We start from the raw sequence: 20195 nt of genomic DNA, 5'->3' as shown, positions 1-20195 counted from the left end.
TCTGGGTCATGACATATTATGTATCAATACATGTTTTAAAGATTCAGTTGGGTCCAAGATTTTCCATAATTCATTCCTCCAGCTCAGGCATCTAAAGGGTCACTAGTATGTCATCCTTTGAGCATTTGCTGTCTTGCATGTACATAACATGTTTTTCCATCTGTATTTTTATGCCATCTTTGATGCCAAATTTAAAGTTGGTTCTGTGCAAATTTTTTGCTTTTCTAGTTGGTCTCCAAGTGAGATCTTCAGTATTCAACTTTCCACTGTGTACTATGTTATCTGAACCTTCTCCACTTCTGATTTTCCTAGGTTACACACTTCACAGCCGTAGGTCATAACTGACATTTCTATGATACTGAAAAATATCATCATTGCTTTCTGTTGGATGAAAGCTAACTCATTCCAATCTGCTTCAAATGATATCTCTTCATCAATTTTGTCTATGCACTGAACACTTGGTCAAAGTAGATGTAAGAGTTGACATCCTTTATTGGCTCAAAATCTGCTTTGATGAGTAAAATTAGTTTCATAAGCATTGGGTCTAATATGGCTAACTAGTCTGCTGGCCATATTAAGCATTTAAACACTCCTTGGCTCTTTGGACACTCTTTGTGGCTAATAATAACAATGTCATAAACAAATTGGAGTTGACCTTAAAAACTGTGATTAAGAATGAAAATCGGGTGTATATCAGAATATATAATAAAGCCTACATAGATTTATAGACCAATATGATCAAGTCCTGGGGGGGGGGGACAAATAGCTCTAGGAAAATGAGCAACACACACACGTATCCATCCATTGTTAATCTATCTATTTCTAAAGGCTGCCTTTAATAGCTGTGTTTCCTCATCAGTTAAAAACCCACAAGTGATTTTGAGTTAATCCCCCAAAGAGAGGATTGGATTTCAAAAACTGAGAAGGGATATAAAATGAGTCATATCAGGAGATCTAGTCCTATCCTGTTTAAGATTAAAAAAAAATCAACAATCACAAACTCAAAAACAGAAAGATAACAATACTTCACCAATAGCTATAGATTATGAATCTGTGACCCTAACAAACCACTTGAAATTTATTTACACTTGATTCATTTTTTCATTTATTTATGATGTACCTAAACCACACAGCTGTAGAATATTAGAAACTGGTAGATTAGCTGTCTAATTAACTGTATTAACTATTTTCTTTCAAGCCTTATTATTACAGTATTATACAATAAATTTAATTCAACATTCATAAAAAATAAAAAGTACCTGGAAATCATCATATGGAAAAAGTAGCAGCTCACGCAAGCCATCGTTGATTATTTGAGTTTTCTTCTGAACAATTATATTTTCATAGTCTATCGGCTCTATTACCTTTGGTTTTGCCTGAAAAGAGGGGAAAGTTTTAGTGAATAAAGATTTTTATTCTTGTACCAAAATATATTTTAAGATGCTATATGTATTCATGAACCTCTATGCAATACAATCCCACATATGACTACTCAAAATTAAATACCATTATTTACACTGGATTTATTCCCTAGTTAAGAGTATACAGAATTAATGGTTTTATCAAGGACAGTTTTGAATGTAAAATTATGTGTTTATAAACATATATGGAAAAATAAGCATTATAGTAACAAGATAATATGTAGTTCAGTTCTAGATTTATAAATGAAATGCAATCAATTCTGTCTAAAGAAACAAATGCAATTGATTTTAATCAACTCATAGTTTTTCCATTAATTGATATCGTTTTTCCTGGTCACTGCATTTTAATAGATTAGCTAATTTATTTTGCAATAAGTTTCAGAACTATATATAAACCACATCTTAACATTCTATTGTTCCTGTTTTAAGCTGGAACATATGTGGGATAGAGAGTGATATTTAGATTGGATTTCACCTTTTTAATCAACCTATTGAGTCCTTTCCAAGGATCTTATTATTATTTTAAATTTATTGGCTGCCCGTTGCCTCAGATGGCTTGCAACTTAGAAAAAAACCAAAAAATTGCTAAAAACGTACAGAAAACCCAGAGTTAAATTATCTAATAAACAACAAAACCAACAAACTAAAACAAGGTCCATTAAATAAATAATAAACAGTGACCCAAGCCTGAGACAAAAAGTTTTCAAAGATTTTCAAAGTTTTCTGGAACTGTAGGAGAGAGGGCGCTGTCCTTGTCTCGGGGGAGGAGAATGCTGTTCTGGGGGGGGCAACAACAGAGAAGGTTTCTAAGTCCCACAAGATGGAAATGTTTAATGAGGAGGACATGGAGCACAACCACTCTGCTGGAATGCACTGAGCGGGCAGAAACTATTGGAGGCAATCAGTCTCTCAGAAAGCCAGGCTCTATGCCATACTCATGTTCTCATGTTCAGGAGAAGCTGAATAAAAACTACTTCACAACCCAATTCTAAACCAAAAGATTCAGGGAGACATATGTTGTGGCTGTACTTAATGTATAGGTCCAAATATAATCTTGTATCTTCCATATTTAATATAGAGCTTGAACTAGGATTATAATTATTGCTAGCACTAGGCATTAAAAACTATAGGCACATACTTCTAGTTTCTTAACATTAAAATCTCATGCTGATAAGTTGAAGATTATTATAAAACACTCTCAATTATTTAGATATAGAAACTATTTCTATTACTCTTCATCTTAGAGAATGATTGTTTTCTAATCCTTCGATCACAAATCTAGACAAATCTCCAGTTCAATTTCTGAAAATATTATGGCATCAAACACAATTAATATGTTTTTACAGTATTTTTGGTGTTAGCTACAAAGGTTGTTTTGATGTAAGAAAAAAAGAGAACAGTTTACTTTTGTGCTTGAAAATTTTCCCAAATACTTAGGTTTCTTTAGAAAAAAACTATAAAAAAGCTTAAATTCCAATAATTGGAGTTGCATAGAGAATGTGAAATTAGATTTTTTTAAAAAAAATATTACATTTCCATTCTAGGATGAAGTACAGTTCTAAAGTATTTCTTAGGAAAGTGTTATAGAAGCACAGTGATCTAAAGATAGGTTGGTCAAAGAAAATTGCTTCACACAGTTTAATGCCTACCACATGGAGATATTGTCTTTGAATAATGTTATTGGAAGGAGTTCAAAAGAACAAAAGGTTACATTTTGAAAGATTCATTATGAAGGAGAGGCTACAGAATTAAAACTATGAAGCAAATTATTTTTTTAAGACTGCATACTATGTATCATTATAGCAGGAAAATATGCTTTGTTGATATAGCAGAGTACACTTAGTTCAAAGAATAATAACATCCACATTTTAAAAAAAATATAGACAAAATTAATTTTGAAAACACTAATTTAGCCATTGCAAAAACTTAGTAAAAGAGCAAATATAAATAGAGGACGTTAACAATGATTAAAAACCAGGAAATACACATCTACATTTTTCTGCTAATAGAAATATTATATTCAACTAATTAATTTAATTAAGTTAGACCAGAAAATGTACCAAGACAGTTATATGTCAGTTCATATATAGTGCTATAGAAGTACCTTCAAAGAAATGAATAGTTAAATCTAAGTATTCTGCAGATGGATAATTAAGCATAAAAACTGTTAAACACAGTTTAACAATTATTATCCATTATTACAACTGGGTAAGAAATAAATTACCTTTCTAACTAACAATATAATAGAGGTAACAAGCATGTAATAATAATAATAATAATAATAATAATAATAATAATAATAATAATAATAATAATAATAATAATAATCAAACAGACAAGCACCTGCAACATAACACCCCAGACTTAACAATTGTCGATAAGAAAGACAAAAAAGTCTGGATAGTGGACGTGGCAGTGCCTGGAGATAGCAGAATAGAAGAGAAAGAACTGGAGAAGATAACAAAATACAAAGACCTACAAATAGAAATAGAAAGACTGTGGCAAAAGCAAGCAAGGGTAGTACCAATAGTCATAGGCTCCTTGGGTGCAATCCCAAAACAACTGGAGCACCACTTGAACACCATTGGCATTGACAAATTCGCTATTAGTCAATTGCAAAAGGCGGCCTTACTAGGAACTGCTTCCATCCTGCGACGATACCTGTAATACCATCAAACATCCACATCTGCCTATCCCAGGTCCTGGGTAAGGACTCGATAGGTAGACAAAATGCCAAATCCAGTCTGAACATCTGGCTGACTGTGCGATGATCAATAATAATAATAATAATAATAATAATAATAATAATAATAATAATAATGTTGGAAGGGACCTTGGAGGTCATCATGTCCAACCCTGCTCAGGCAGATAACCCTATACCATTTCGGACAAATGGCTGTCCAGTCTCTTCTTAAAAACAGAGAAAAACATGTTAGAACGTTCAATAATATTTTATTATTGTCACAATTCCCACCTATAATATAGTAATTCTAGAGGTAATCCTCAACATACAACAATATGTTTAGTGACCGTTTGAAGTTACAACAGCACTGAAAAACATGTGTTTTTCACTATTATGACCGTTGCAGCATCCCCATGATCACATGATCAAAATTCAGATGCTTGGTAACTGGTTCATATGTATAACACTTGTGTCCTGGGGGGCATAGGATCACCTTTTTCAACCTTCTGACAAGCAAAGTCAATGGGGAAGCCATTCACTTAACAACCATGTTACTAACTTAACAATAGAAGTAATTTACTTAACAGCTGTGGAAGGAAAGATTGTAAAATGGTGCAAAACTCCCTTAACAGCAGAAATTTTAGGCTAAATTGTGGTCCTAAGTCAAGGACTACTTATACTAGAAGTAGCTTACTTTTTAATATACATTTATTGTTTTATCACAGAGAATAAAATACAAAACAAAAAACAAGCAAAATTAAACAAAACAAAAGCATACATTCAACCCTAACAATAACATCCTACATGTTAAATATAAAAGAAAGAAGAAAAGCAGTTACCAGGTTGAGCTAAACATTACACTAATCTTCAAATCCCTCTGTTGATCATCTGTTATTACATTTAGCACGCAGAAAGTCTACAAATGGTTTCCAGTCTCTTATAAAGTTGCCTAGTCTCTAATCCAAGCAGTTAATTTTGTCATCTCCGCTAGTTCAGTCAATTTCAAAATCCATTCTTCAACAAATAGCTTTCTTTATTATATTTAACAATTGAATGAAAATTTAAAGAATTTTCATCCATGCTCTGCTATTTTCCTAATGTGATAAATGTAACAAAATTTTGATTGATATTCTTTTTTCAGAAATAGTTTAGTTTTACAAAGACAATGGAACCTAAAAGATCAATGTTCTAATGTTAATATTATTTTGAACTGTTTTATGGTTATTTAGTTATATTTAAGCAATAAAACTATTAGCATTTTGTTCACTGTCATTTCCTGTATAGTGTTACATCTGTTTGTACTTTACAGTACAGTACAATATTTACAATATTAAAAAAGTAGGACATTACAGAGAAAGAACAAGTTCTGAAGTTCTTTTTTTCAAAGCACAAAGAAATATAATTTTATTTTTTCTATGCTACTGAATTGAATATAATTTATTGGCATAATAAAAAGAATATTATGATACTACAATTTGAAAACACTCTTATAAAAGACTCAAGTTTAACTCATGGAGATTACATGGACAAATGTTCTTTATCTTGATCTGATTTTAGTAATAATTAATAGTTATTTCTCAGGAAACTCAGGATCCTATCCCTTCATCTCTCTTGTTTCCTTTTCCTTCTTCTCCTTCCCTCAGTTTTACCGAGCATATTCTGAACAAGTCTTTATAGTCAAATCCCAAACAAATTTGAAGCATATTTGAAAGCAATGGTCTGTTTTTATACTATTCTGGATCAGGGGTCCAAGCTATCAGCAAAACAATTTGAAAGAGCTGTAGTTCTATATTGTCAAGTGGAAAGATTTTCAACACACATTATTGTTTTTGCATATGCTTCCTGAAAACTATTTCCTGACTGTATCAAAACAGGCCATGTCATGGAAAAGTTCACCATAATGAAGCATTTGGTTAAGATAGCTCTTTCAAATTGTTTTGTTGATAGCATGGACCCTTGATCCAGAATAGTATAGAAACAGAATATTGCTTCAAATATGCTTCAGATTTGTTTGGGATTTGAATGTAAAAACTTGTTCAGAATATGCTTGGTAAAACTAAGGGAAGGAAAAGAAGGAAAAGGCAATCTGAAATGGCAACCCAAAATTGAAATATCTGCATGTACTATAAACTAGTTAAGTGTAATAACTGTTAGTCCAATATATTCGTATCCCAATTGGAAATTAGTCATTTTTTTATAATCATTCATTTCTTTCTTCAAACAAATGATATCTTCAGAATTTTTTTCTTGTTGTTATACTGAATATATCTCCCCTGAATTTCTGGATATAAGGAAAACTATATAACCCCACCGAAAGGCCTTATAGCAGTAATGGTGAAGCTTTTAGAGACCGAGTGCCCAAGCTGCAACCCAAAACCCACTTATTTATTGCAAAGTGCTAATGAGGCAATTTAACCTGAATACTGAGGTTTTAGTTTAGAAAAAACAACTCATACATTAACATCTTTTGTCTTAAAAGAAAAACACAATAACAAAGCTTTCCAATGATACAAACAACTTTTTATTGAAAGGTAAAAGTTTGCATTTGGCATGCTTTTGAACAATTAATGTGATTTTTGTTATTGTATGCATGCTGATAATTTGTCTAACCTTGGCTTATACTTTGTAAGTTTGAAAGCAACACTGTAGGCAGCACTCAGGTCATCTGTTAAGTCTCTTTCTGGTGTCAGATTTGATATAATTCAAAGCTGAAAACAGCACACTCACTCCGGAGGCTTGTTTTGGCTAGGAAGGGGCTTGAGAAATGGCTTTTTCCTGCAAAAACTTAGCCAAAGAGCGAGGCGCGCGTGCCAACAGAGAGGGCTCCCAATGTCCTCTCTGGCATGTGTGCCATAGGTTCGCCATCACTGCCTTATAGTAAGTTTTTTGTTTGTTTTATTTCCCATAGATCAGCAGTCCTCAACCTTTCAGGCTCCATGGACAGGCAGTGGAGGTGGCAGGAGGGGAGGGGATGATTTCTCACGCGCATCCTATCCACACATGCGCAAATGGAGCTTTGCATGTTCGCCTGCCGCTTGTGTGGCTGATTCCCAATGGGCCATGGACCAGTAACAGTCCGTGAACCGGGGGTTAGGGACCTTGCAGTACAGCATTTATTATGTTTCAAAGATAGGAAGACCAAATAACTGTTCTCTTATCTGTCAATATTCTCTTATAGTTCTAACTCTAGACCATTTCTCCCTCTCAGACTAATCCTGAAAAAGTTTTAAAAGGTTGAAAATGGGAAAAAGTAGCAAATGGGATTCAAACTCCTCTCAGTATTAGAAAGGAAAAACACATTTCAGAAAACCATTATTTCCTTGTAAAATAGTAGATTTTCATGCCTAGATCATGAAACTTTATGTGTAAAAATTGAGTGATAGCCTTGGATTTCTGTTAATGTAATAGTAATAGTAGTAAAGTTGGAAGGGACCTTGGAGGTCATCTAGTCCAACCCCCTGCTCAGGCAGGAAAGCCTACACCATTTTGGACAAATGGCTGTCCAGTCTCTTCTTAAAAACTTCCAGTGTTGGAGCATTTACTGCTTCTGGAGGCAGGCTGTTCCAATGATTAATTGTTCTCACTGTCAGGAAGTTTCTCCTTAGTTCTAGGTTGCTTCTCTCCTTGATTAGTTTCCACCCATTGCTTCTTGTCCTGCCTTCAGGTGCTTTGGAAAATAGCTTAATTCCCTCTTCTTTATGGCAGCCCCTAAGATATTGGAATACTGCTATCATGTCCCCCCTTCTCTTCGTTAAACTAGACATACCCAATTCTAGCAACCGTTCCTTATATGTTTTAGCCTCCAGTCCCCTAATCATCTTTGTTGCTCTTCTCTGTACTCTTTCTAGAGTCTCAACATCTTTTTTACATCGTGTGACCAAAACTGGATGCAGTATTCCAAGTGTGGCCTTACCAAGGCATTGAAGAGTGGTATTAATACTTCACGTGATCTTGATTCTATCCCTCTGTTAATGCAGCCTAGCACTGTGTTGGCCTTTTTGGCAGCTGCAGCACACTGCTGGCTCATATTTAAGTGATTGTCTACTATGACTCCGAGGTCCCTCTCACAGTTACTACTATTGAGCATGGTGCCACCTATGCTGTATTTGTGCATTTGGTTTTTCTTGCCTAAATGTAGAACCTTGCTTTTTTCACCATTGAATTTCATTTTGTTAGTTAGTGCCCAGTGTTCAAGTCTGTCCAGATCCTTCTTATCTTAAGCCTGTCTTCTGGAGTGTTGGCTATTCCTGCCAGCTTGGTGTCGTCTGCAAATTTGATGAGTTCCCCATCTATCCCTTCATCCAAATTGTTGATGAAGATGTTGAAGAGCACTGGGCCCAGAACAGAGCCCTGGGGCACCCCACTACACACTTCCCTCCATATAGATGCAGTTCCATTGAGGACCACTCGCTGAATATGGCCGGTCAGCCAGCTACGGATCCATCTGGTGGTGATTCTGTCTATCCCACATTTTTCTATCTTATCAAGTAGTAGGTTGTGATCTATTTTATCAAATGCCTTACTGAAGTCCAAGTAAATTATGTCCACAGCATTCCTCTGATCCACTAATTTTGTCACTTGGTCAAAGAATGCAATAAGATTTGTCTGGCATGATCTATTTTTGACAAACCCATGTTGGCTTTTAGTAATGACTTTGTGTGCCTCTAGGTGTTCATTGATTCGTTGTTTGATTATCTTTTCCAGGATCTTCCCAGGTATTGAGGTCAGGCTGATAAGTCTGTAATTTCCTGGATCCATTTTTTTTTCCTTTTTTGAGGATGGGAACTACATCAGCTCTTTTCCAGTCCTCTGGTAGTTCCCCTGTGCTCCAGGATCTTTGAAAAATATAGTTCAGTGGTTCTGATATCACATCTGCCAGTTCCTTGAGAACTCTGGGGTGTAATCCATCTAGTCCTGGCGATTTGAACTCATCTAGGCTGGACAGGTGCTCACTTACCATTTTCTTGCCTATCTTAACTTGTGTTTCTATTTTGTTTTTTTATAGCACTATTTTTAATAGGTTGGTCTGTTTTTTTCGTTTTGTGTAAAGACAGATGCAAAAAACGAGTTAAATAGTTCTGCTTTCTCCCTGTTGCTTGTCACCTTCTTGCCACTTCCACCCACTAATGGACCAATCATTTCCTTCACTTTTTTCTTGTTTTTTACATGTTGAAAGAAGCTTTTTTGTTATTTTTGACTTTGGTCACAAGCCTTAGTTCATTTTGAGCCTTGGCTTTCTTCACTTCATCTTTGCAGGCTTGGGCTATTTGCTGATATTCTGACTTAGTTATGTTCCCCTCTTTCCACTTTCTATACTTGTCCTTTTTATCTTTCAATTTGTCAGAGAGTTCTTTATGCAGCCATGCTGGTTTCTTTTGAGAGCTGTTGTTTTTTCCTCTTTGTTGGTATTGTGCTAGACTGTGCTTTTATTATCTCATTTTTCAAAATTTCCCAAGCTTCTTGAGTTGTTTTCCCCTTGAGGATTCTCATCCATGGAATCCTTCCCAAGCCCTCTCTAAGTTTATTGAAATTACCTCTCTTGAAGTCCAAGACTCTAGTTTGACTGTGTTCTATTGCTTGTGCTTCTATAATGTTGAATTCTAATATTGCATGATCACTTCCTCCCAGGGTTCCTATGGCTTCAACACCGTCTATCATTTCATCTCTGTTAGTGAGAATTAGATCCAAGATGGCTAATCCCCTAGTTCTCTTCTCTACTTTTTGGGAGACAAAGTTGTCTGCTAGGTTTGCCAGGAACCTGTTTGATCTTCCACTTGGTGCGGAGTTTGTCTCCCAGTTGATGTCAGGGTAGTTAAAGTCCCCCATTACTATTGTGATGTGCTTCCTACATACCTTAGTTAGCTGACTAGCAAAAAGTTCATCTATTTCCTCTGTTTGGTTGGGTGGTCTGTAGTATACACCTATGGCAATGTCATTTTCCCCCCTTTTATATTGACTCAAATGCATTCAAGACAGTTTTTATCATTGTTGTGCTCTATTTCTGTGGAGATGTAGTTATTTCTTATATAGAGAGCAACTCCACCTCCTCTTTTATTTGGTCTGTTTCTTTTAAATAATTTAAATCCCTCTAGCTGTGTGTTCCATGTGTGGGTTTCATCCCACCAGGTTTCTGTAATGGCAACAATATCGTATCTGCCCTCATTAACCTGAATTTCTAGTTCATCCTGTTTGCTGTTCATACTCTGTGCCTTGGTGTATAAACATTTGAGTCCTTTGTGAGTGGCCCTGTGTTTCCTTTCTACATAACCTGTGTGGTGCCTGAGTTCCCCTATTGTCTTACCACCTATTTGGTTAGTGCACTTTGTGTGGCACTCGCTATTAGAGGCTTCATTTTGCTTGATAGCAAGGTTGGTATTCTTGTCCACACACACATCTATGCTATATGCACTGATAGCCCTATAATTTTTAAATTGCCGGGGACAGAGTTATTCCGTATCAATTAACTCCCTGTCCCCGCTGTTTGCTTTAAATGCTAGTTGTAAAATCTATTTGACATTACGTACATTGGACAAGCATAAGTGCAGAATATATTTCTACCCCACTTAATTCAAAACCTGCTAAATTTCAGAATAGCCAAATCAAAATATTAATTATTCTTATGGTTAAGGCAAGACAAGAAAAGACAAGACAACCTTTATTGTCACATTTTTCTGTGAACACACTGGCACACATTAAAAAATGAAATTTTGATGCCTACTCTCAAAAGAAAATATATATACATACCTATAAATGCATATACATATATATAGGCTACACACATACATACACACAAACACACACATGAACACTCACACAAACATATTAAGAACAATGCATTTTGAATACATAGCAGAAAAACGAGTCTGTAGATTGGTATTATATGGTACAAAGCTATTACAGAAAAGCTATTACTTTTATTAACTACAAACTTATATTAAGTTATTTAATATAGCAAACATATTTTCTTCAAATTATGTATTTTAAGGTTCAAACATTGGACATGTTAGCCTACTAAAATTTAAGATTCATTAAATAATTGCTTTTGTGCTCATGTACATTGAGCCAACAAGATAGTTCATCTTCTCATTTTGCAATTGTATAAATTATTCCCGTTTATTTTCTTTAACGCAGTTCTGTTCAAAATGTATTATTTCAGAAATATTACTAAAAATAACCTTGTATTTTCAGTAATGTGCTTTCTTTTTCAATCCTTAGCTTTTCTTGAAAGAGTTTTATTTATTTATTTATTTATATTTCATATTTCTAAACTGCTCATCTGTTATTCAAAATTTCCTATGAAAATGAGTTATATACAGTGCTTTTTTTCTTTAAAAAAAAAGGTGCTGGAACTCACAAATGTCATACAACCTGCCTTGCCTACCCTACAAGGTTCCATCCAAAAAAGGTGCCAGAACTCCGTTCTGGGCATTCTATGAGGGAAAAAAAGCCCTGGTTATATATCTACATGTAGATCTAACAATGGATTTTAAATTAAACTAATTAGTCTGATTGAAGAAACTCTTGTAAGACATCTGCTCTGAACTCATCTGCGAGTCCAGATCTACAAAAAGAGGAAGGAAATGTCATCATCCCTAACAAAAGAATACAAGGACAATATATTGACTTTGGCATTTGCTACACTGATACCAACACTTTTACAGGAAAGCAGAATCTTTCTCATATTCTCTTAGAAACATTTTCCATTTATAAATAGCTTCACCACATGAGAAAAAGATTCTACTCTAGAAAAATTATAGACAATCTACATCTATAATATTTTTTTCTGCTGTTAGTGTCCTGCATTGTAATTGCTTCCTTTTCCTAAAATAAACAAAAATTTAAAATACAATTATAAAATCAAATAGCAATTTGAATATTGTGGCTGAAAATAAGGCAACAAGCTGAAACCTGGAAGGGAAAAAAGAATACTTTTTTCCTTAAAAAAAAAAAAAAAAGTGACCTTCTTGGGAGATCTTCCCTAATATTATTCCCACAATAACAACACTAAGTTGGCCTGAGAGAAAAAGACTGAACTATTTCTTTTTTAGTAATCTCCATGGTTAAATGGGCAAACTCAACATCGTATCATTACACTCCTTGATTTTCCTATTTATGCTATTTAAAATACAAACAATGAAAAGGAAATAGATATGTCCCTTTCTATTTAACACTATAAGGTTTATCATAAAGCTGTACAGAACTTGTTATAACTATAAAAAAAATCTGTATTTCTTCTCATCAGCCTGTCTCCAATGCAAATATTTAAAGCTTATATCAATTGTTCCTATCTTTTTCTTGAAAAGTTGAATGTGGAGAAATGGAACTATATACATCAACAGAAACTGAAATATACTGGCACGTGACTATCTTTAGAAAGCCTGCATTTAAGTTTGGGATGTCCAAAATGACAGATGTTAAATCAGTTAACAGTAACATAAAGCTAGTATTTGGAGAGAAATAGATGCAAATAATATGGCATAAGCAGCACTTTCCCCAATATGGAAATTAATAATTCAAGTAGTTATATTCAACTCTGTTATCAACACCATCAAAATATTTCATCTTTCCTATATTTTTAAGCCACTGAAGTCATTCTAGTGCTATATTAGAGCACTAATAAATAGGATATGAACTTGGAATGAGAAACAATTAGTAAAAAAAGAAAAATAATAAAAATGTATACTGCATTACAGTAACCCAAAAAACATAGAGTTAGATTTGATAAGGTATTGAAGATCTATGACTAAATATTTTTAAAAAATCAGTATATTTAAAATAATTTAATTGACACTGAATTGAATTGTAATAATAATATGACAGAAAGTCTAAATTTTTATGATTAACAATAGGATAGGAAAAACCAAATACAGGTAGTCCTTGACTTACAACCACAATTGAGCCCAAACTTTCTGCTGCTAAGCGAGACATTTGTTAAGTGAATTTTGTCCTATTTTACTATCTTTCTTGCCACAGTTGTTAAGTGAATCACAGCAGCTGATAAGTTAGTAACCTCGTTGTTGTGAAATTGGCTTCCCCACTGACCTTGCTTGTTAAAAAGTTGGAAAGGGTGATCACATGACCCCGAGATGCTGCAATGGTTGTAAGTATGAACCAGCTACCAAGCATATGAATTTTGATCACATGATCATGGGTATGCTGCAAATGTCATAATTGTGAAAAATGGTCATAAGTCACTTTTTTCAGTTGTAACTTTGAATGGTCACTAAATGACCTGTTGTAGGTCAAGGACTACCTGTACATAATAACTGATTCCTAGATCTCCATAGCTAACAGCAGAGTAGGTCTTGAAATACATATGAACTTACATATCACATCATATCTCATTCTAATGAGTATCAATCAAAAGTACATTAGAGATTAGAGGTTGCTTTTGTTGTTTTTGTTATTTCCATACTGAAGTGGAGGCAACAAATAATTCAGTTTCATAATGAAGTCCAGATAAGTTCAATTAAATAACTCATATTAAAGAATGTAATAAAAATCTCATCTTGATCAATATCATGAGACTATATAAAACCGGCATTTGTATGATTCATATTCAAATTGTTGGTTGCTTGATATGCATTTGTTCCATAGCTTAAGATTACAGAAAAACTATCCCAAATGAGGTCAATAATAACAATGAAATTTGTTTGGGTGTAATAAAGGAGTTGAACTATTAACAGATTTTTTTGCAAAAGAAATATTCTTAAATCAATGTTTTTCAATACCCCAAGTATCTGGATTAGTGTTAATGTCTTTACCCTCCACTAATGTAAAATTTCACAATGCTTGTTTAAAATGTTCAAAATCACATCACATATTGGCCTATAGAACTTCTATTAAAACATTTAGTTTGTCCATGCTAGCATCAGAGATATATCTACCATAAAGAAATTAATGACCATTCCAAAGAATAGTGGAAGCATAGACTGGAGACCTGGATGTTATGTAGAACATACTCCCAGTAAGTACTGCTCTGGTTGGGTGTGGCTCACATCTCTGTTCAAATTTGTTTCCAATAAACATTTCCTTTGGACTTCCTTTAGTACATGTACTCATGAATTCTATATACAACATTATCCCTTCAAAATCTATGAGAATCTTTCTGACCCAATTTTTCATATTTATTTTTCCACAAAAACATTTAAAGTTTGATCCAATAGACATCTGTAATTTTTATATTCTTAAGGAATGTACCTAGATCTAACATTGACAACTTATCAATTGTAACCGTTATTGATTTGCAGCTATGATGTTTCAAGTGTCTGGCCAACAACTGAAGAACTAAACTTGGTTATCACAGTGATTTTCCTGATAGTAAGAACCACCATATTACTTCTGGTATCAGGTCATAAATTATTGAGACACAATATTTTCCTCTTTCCATTCTCTTCCTTATTTCAACACTAACCCAAAATTTACTAAAAAAAAAAAAATACATGTCAAGATTCACATGCATTTTATAGGATGAACGGGCAATCAGTCTGCTATAGAAACTGCCTTTTGACCCCTTACTACATAAAGCAAAACATTTTCATTGCTCCTTCTGAACACATATTTTATAGCTTGTTTTTCATTGCAGAGATGTAGCCAATCAACATCTAAAATTTTGAAACTGTGCACATTATTTTACAAGATAAAAATATAACAATATTTGTTCATTTCAAATATTAAATATAAGCACTGAAAAATGAACATGGTTCAATGGAACATCAGTTTCATCATATTTAAACAAGTAAGCTAGAAAGACTTTTTGGTTTAAATGCATTCAAGTTTAATCAGTACTGACAGACCACTTAGAAAAGTGCTTTTCTAAAATATAAAAGAGCAAACTATATATACATTCATCAGAAATAACACATCAGGAAACTGAAAGAGGCATTAGAAGGTAGAGCTGTTCAATCTTAAATGTTATAATCTTTTTTTCTTTCTCTCTCCCTCACACATACACACATACATAAACACACAAACACATAGACACACACACGAAAACACAAACCAGCAAAAGAAAGAAAACAAACACCTTACCAAAACCTGTACTGAAGTGTTCATGTCTGTTTCAGAAGCTGCTGCATCTAGACATTTTTTAGAAAAATCTGTAAGTTCCTTTTTAATATTTTTACTATTTGTTCTTGCCAGCATTCTTATCTGAATATTTCACACAACTGTAAATCTCAGCAACTTTATCTTCTAACAGAAGCATACCAATGATAGAGCAAAAAGTAAAGCTTCTGCCACCTTAAAACTGCAAAGAGAGTAGTTGTGTTACTCTGTTGAAGACTTCGTCAAGTTATGGTGGGAATGCATGATAGATAAAGGCCAGCCCTTGAGAAGGGGGAGGAAAGTGTGTGGGAGAAAAGGAGGTGGATCCATTTCAGCATAAAACACACCGAATGCTTCTTCCCTATTCTCATAAAATGAAGTTAATAATCATATATTTGAAAATAGTCAAATCAGTTGTTTCCAAACAATTAAGTTCAACAATAAATTGAATTCATATTTGTAGGGCTCTTTCAGACAAAGTACTTTTAATATGAAAAAGTTTTTGTCATGGGAATAAAAAGAGGCAGAGAAATCCTATGACCATTTAATATGTGGATTCTGCCAGCTTAAATATTACATGTTAGCAACTTTGAAATGCAATACAGAATTATTTTTTATGGATTCTGCTATGGAACTGTAACATGGCCAATTTCTCCAGCTGATGTAGCTGCTCTGATTAGGTGAATTATTAGGTATCAATAATCTGGATTATATCAAAATCAGTATTGTGTTGTGATTGGTGAGTTGCAACTGGACAGAGGATACCAAGACCAAGTTATCACTTTTTACATAACTTCACTGGGTAACCCATCTCTTAGATTGATCTTATACAGGTAGTCCTCGACTTATGACCACAATTGAGCCCAACATCTTTGTTGCTAAGTGAAACATTTGTTAAGTGAACATTACCCTACTTTACTACCTTTTGTGTCACAGTTGTTAAGTGAATCGCTGCAGTTGTTAAGTGAATCTGGTTTCCCCATTGACTTTGCTTGTAAGAAGGTCACAAAAGGTGATCACATGACCTCGGGACACAGCAACTATCATAAATATGAGTCAGTTGCCAAGTGTCTGAATTTTGATCACATGACCATGGAGATGATGCAATGGTCATGTGAAAAATTGTCATAAGTCACTTTTTTCAGTGCTGTTGTAACTTTGAATGGTCACTAAATGAACCGTTGTTAAGTTGAAGACTACCTGTATTGAAAAAATTGGGAAGAATCTTATATGTAACATCGAATTCCCAGAAAAATAGGTATGCAATAATAAATAAACCACAAGGATGGTACCTAACATGTGGGTAAGGTATCCAAATTCTCTCAAGAATTCAGGACTGTAAACCAAAGAATTGACCTTAACGAAAAAGGCATGCACAATAGGGCAGCAAGCACTATTGCAGCAAAATCATAGGATGAGAACTCATTCAGGCAATGTCTAACATTCATCCTGAAAATATCCAGAACAAGAGTCAAGATGTTCTAGTGCAGTGATGGCGAACCTTTTAGAGACCGAGTGCCCAAACTGCAACCCAAACCCCACTTATTTATCGTCTCAGCCTTCGCCGCGTGTGTGTGGGATTATCGGTAAAAAAAAAAAAAAGTTCCATCAGACTTTCTAGCTTCTTGCGAGATCTCATGAGAAGTTAGAAAGTCTGATGAAACTTTTTTTTTTTTTACCGATAGTCCCACAAACACGCGGCGAAGGCTGAGAAGCGAACAGAGAAACAGAATGCAGTTGAAAGACAGCTTAGTAAAAAAATGCTTGGGGGAGGCGAGGGCATCTGGGCAGGGGCGGGCCCGGCAACCTTACCCTGCTTGGCTTCGGCAGGTGTCTGGCAGGGGGAAGGAAGCAACTAGTCTACCACCATTGCGTTGCTTCTCTACCCCATGCACAGGCCCCGCCCCACCCCTCGCATAGAGCACCCTGCTCCTGCCGCTCCCCCCACCCCCACACGGCACCTTCTTTCCAGCTCCGATGCATCACTTCCTCCGCTGCTGTGTGGAACTAAAAATAAAGTTCAATCAATCAATTCCAACTTTGCGAAATTTTTTTTCCCCATGAGAAGTTGAAATTGATTGATTGAATTTTTTTTTTCTGCACATGGTGGTGGAGGCCTAAAGCGAAAAGGTTTTATAAAACCCAGCTTAAAAAGCCACTTTCCGGGGGGATTTTGATGCAGGTTGCTCATGGACGGGATTTAAGACCTTGGACTGAGACGACGGCGTGCATGTCCACAGAGAGGGCTCTGTGTGCCACCTGTGGCATGCATGCCATAGGTTCACCACCACAGTTCTAGTGAGTTTCTTGAATGATAATTGCTACCTAACTGTAGCATTAAATGGAAAAAGAACATTTGAATTAATTATTCTAGTTCATTCTCTCAGCGCATGCATATTTCTTATATATAAAAATATCACCAATTTTATCATAAAAGCAAAGATCAAGAAATAATAAATAATCTCTATAGCCAGAGCTTTTCATGAAATGTGATACAGATTATTATTTTTTTTTAGAAATGGTTCAATTGTTCCAGTGGAACACAACTTGAAACATTTCAAGTTTTCTTTTTTTTAATATAATATTTTATTAGTTTTCTAATTTTACAATTAAGTATTTAAAAAGCAATGTGGTGACTGGGTTAATCAATAATTCAATAACATACTAAATCTTTAGTACAAATCTCAAGTTTCAACATCAGATATTTCCTCTCTTTTTCCCTTAATATCCACCATCTCATATTAGGCTAATATAATTCTTATTATTATCAACTAAGTAAAACCATCTTTGTTATATTTATCAATAATTTTTAGCTTATACATATCTTAATTGTGTTTGCATTCAATCCTTATATACAATCAATGTCCTGTTATTGATTTTTTCCCAAGCTTTAATTTCCCATCAATATTCAAATTAACATTTGGTATTTATAATTTCCAAGCTTTAGGTAACCAAAGTTTCCCTTACCTCAACTTCTTCCTTTTTCCCTTTTCATAACAAAATCTAATATTCTAAATACACATCTTATCTATTTGCATATAGTCTTGTTCTGTTTTCTAAAAGTTATCTATTTTCCACCACATTAAACCAAGTCTATTAGTCTTGTTACACATTCAATTATGATAATACTTTATTTTCTAAAAATCACATATTTTCCACCATATTCAACCCTCTAATCAGTAATATGAAATCCCCCCTAATAAATCAAAACCCTAATTTCCTTCAGCCTTACTCTGTCTTTCTTCCTTTATCAACTAACCTTCCATGTCAGTGCTTTTGAATCATCAAACAGTTCTCCCTCTATTATTATATATATTATTTGAAATAAGAAAGACCATTTGGTTATAGTTTTTTTGGAAGAACCAGCCCATTTGTATTCATTAGATTGCCTCCCTATTACTCCAATTTCTCACAATTGTCCTGATAGGTTTATCTTCCATTCCATCTGTTCTTCTTCCTTTTCCTCAAATTTCTTCTGATTTATGTAAAAAGTCTTTTCCATTTTTCAGTGTTGTCACTCCCTTTTCTAATTTTTCCATTGGCTGGATCTGCTGGTCAATTGAGTCCTCTGTCTTAGTGTTTAATTGTTCCACTTCTCCTGTTATTTTCTGCATTGTTAGTTCTTTGGTTGTGGTCAAGATCTGGGTTTGTATATCTAAGCTGGCATCTTGTTCCTTTATGATGAATCTTATTTTGTCACAAGCTGAAAGAATGGTTTCATGTATTGATTTCAACATAGAAAGGATTTTTTCCTGATCTTCATCCACATTCTCTTGATAATGTGTTAAGTTGAAGACTTTAAAATCAAACGTTAAAAATAACTTTTTTGTTTTTTATAACTGGCTATAGACATCTATTTCACGTGTTGTAGGTACTTTTTATAGTGGAAATTGTTTGCCAAGTAAGAATTTATAGTCCAAGATATTCCATCATCTCATGTAATAACAGATGGTTCTCATGTGAAGAAATAGGAAAGTAATTCCCACATATAACTCTGAAAATCAGTAAAAGTTTATATTCATAGTTCAAACTGGCCAGATATGCCGCCCAAAAGTTCCTTTTTTATAGCTGAGTTTTTCACAGGTGGTATCTGTCAAAATCAGAAGAGGTTTTTTTAGAGTCTGGGCTTCAAGCCAAGTCTCTTTTAGGCAATAACAAGTTGTAATATCATACTTAACCACAAGATGTCACCAATGCCGTTTAAAGCATTTTAAGTCCAAAATTTTTATGATAGTTTTTCAAGTTTTATTTCTTTTTTTTTTTAGATAAAAACAAACATCTCCAGTAAGAATAGGAAAACTTTTAGTCCTCAAGTTTCAAAAGTATATACATCCAATTCTCTTAGGGGGAGCCTGGAATCCCCACAGAGCACGTCCCTGGGTGGCGGATTGGGGGGGCCTACCCATTATGGCTTTTATACTGTAATGGCGGGTTGGAGGGAATCAAATACCTCCCATGGACCAACAGGCCTGGTGAGTGGCAGCTGGCTCCCCAGTATCAACTGAAGACGGAGACCATATTGGTTGGAACGGATTCAGAAGAACAGCACACGGTGTGGTGGCAGCAACTTGAACAGTGTGCGCACAGTGGTGTAGAAAGCAAAGGGAAGACTATTACTTTATATATTTCCCAGGAAAATCATGTTAATGGCGGCAAAACCTAACCTAAAGGCCACCTGAAGAGACTAGAAGCATTTGAAATGTGGATTTACAGGCGGCTGTTACATATAAGCTGGGTTGACAAGATCAGAAATGAGGAGGTGATAAGCCGCCTGGGAAAGCCAAGGGAAATCATCAAAACAATTAAAAAGTGAAAATTAGAATATTTCGGACATGTGATGTGACACCCAGAAAAATACGGCATACTCCATTTAATCCTCCAAGGAAAGATTGAAGGCAAATGAGGTCCAGGCAGAAGAAGAACATCGTGGCTTCAAAATCTAAGGGATTGGTTTGGACAAAACTCAGCAGCACTTTTTCGTGCGGCTGCTAATAAAAACAAGATCGCCAACGTCCGATAACAGATATGGCACAAGAAGAAGAAGA

The 20195-nt window shown here is 34.6% G+C and overlaps 1 protein-coding gene across 17 annotated transcripts in view; it reads right to left on the bottom strand.

Moving 5' to 3' along the window:
* DOCK9 (dedicator of cytokinesis 9) overlaps nt 1–20195 on the bottom strand; it is a 118876-nt gene that overhangs the window by 77634 nt on the left and 21047 nt on the right. For 16 of the 17 annotated variants that reach the window (XM_039337773.1, XM_039337767.1, XM_039337777.1 and 13 more), the window contains exon 2: nt 1260–1376. In XM_039337773.1, coding sequence (XP_039193707.1) covers nt 1260–1376 — 117 coding nt within the window. Of the gene's footprint in view, nt 1–1259; nt 1377–15135; nt 15413–20195 lie in introns of those variants that run through there. The other variant, XM_039337770.1, reaches the window with a different exon arrangement.

This window comes from Crotalus tigris, unplaced genomic scaffold (genome assembly GCF_016545835.1).
Source record: "Crotalus tigris isolate CLP2741 ecotype Arizona unplaced genomic scaffold, ASM1654583v1 scf7180000017685.4511686, whole genome shotgun sequence".
Lineage (NCBI taxonomy): Eukaryota > Metazoa > Chordata > Lepidosauria > Squamata > Viperidae > Crotalus > Crotalus tigris.
The sequence above is the reverse complement of the archived record's forward strand: the minus strand, read 5'-3'. Positions and strand labels throughout refer to the sequence as shown.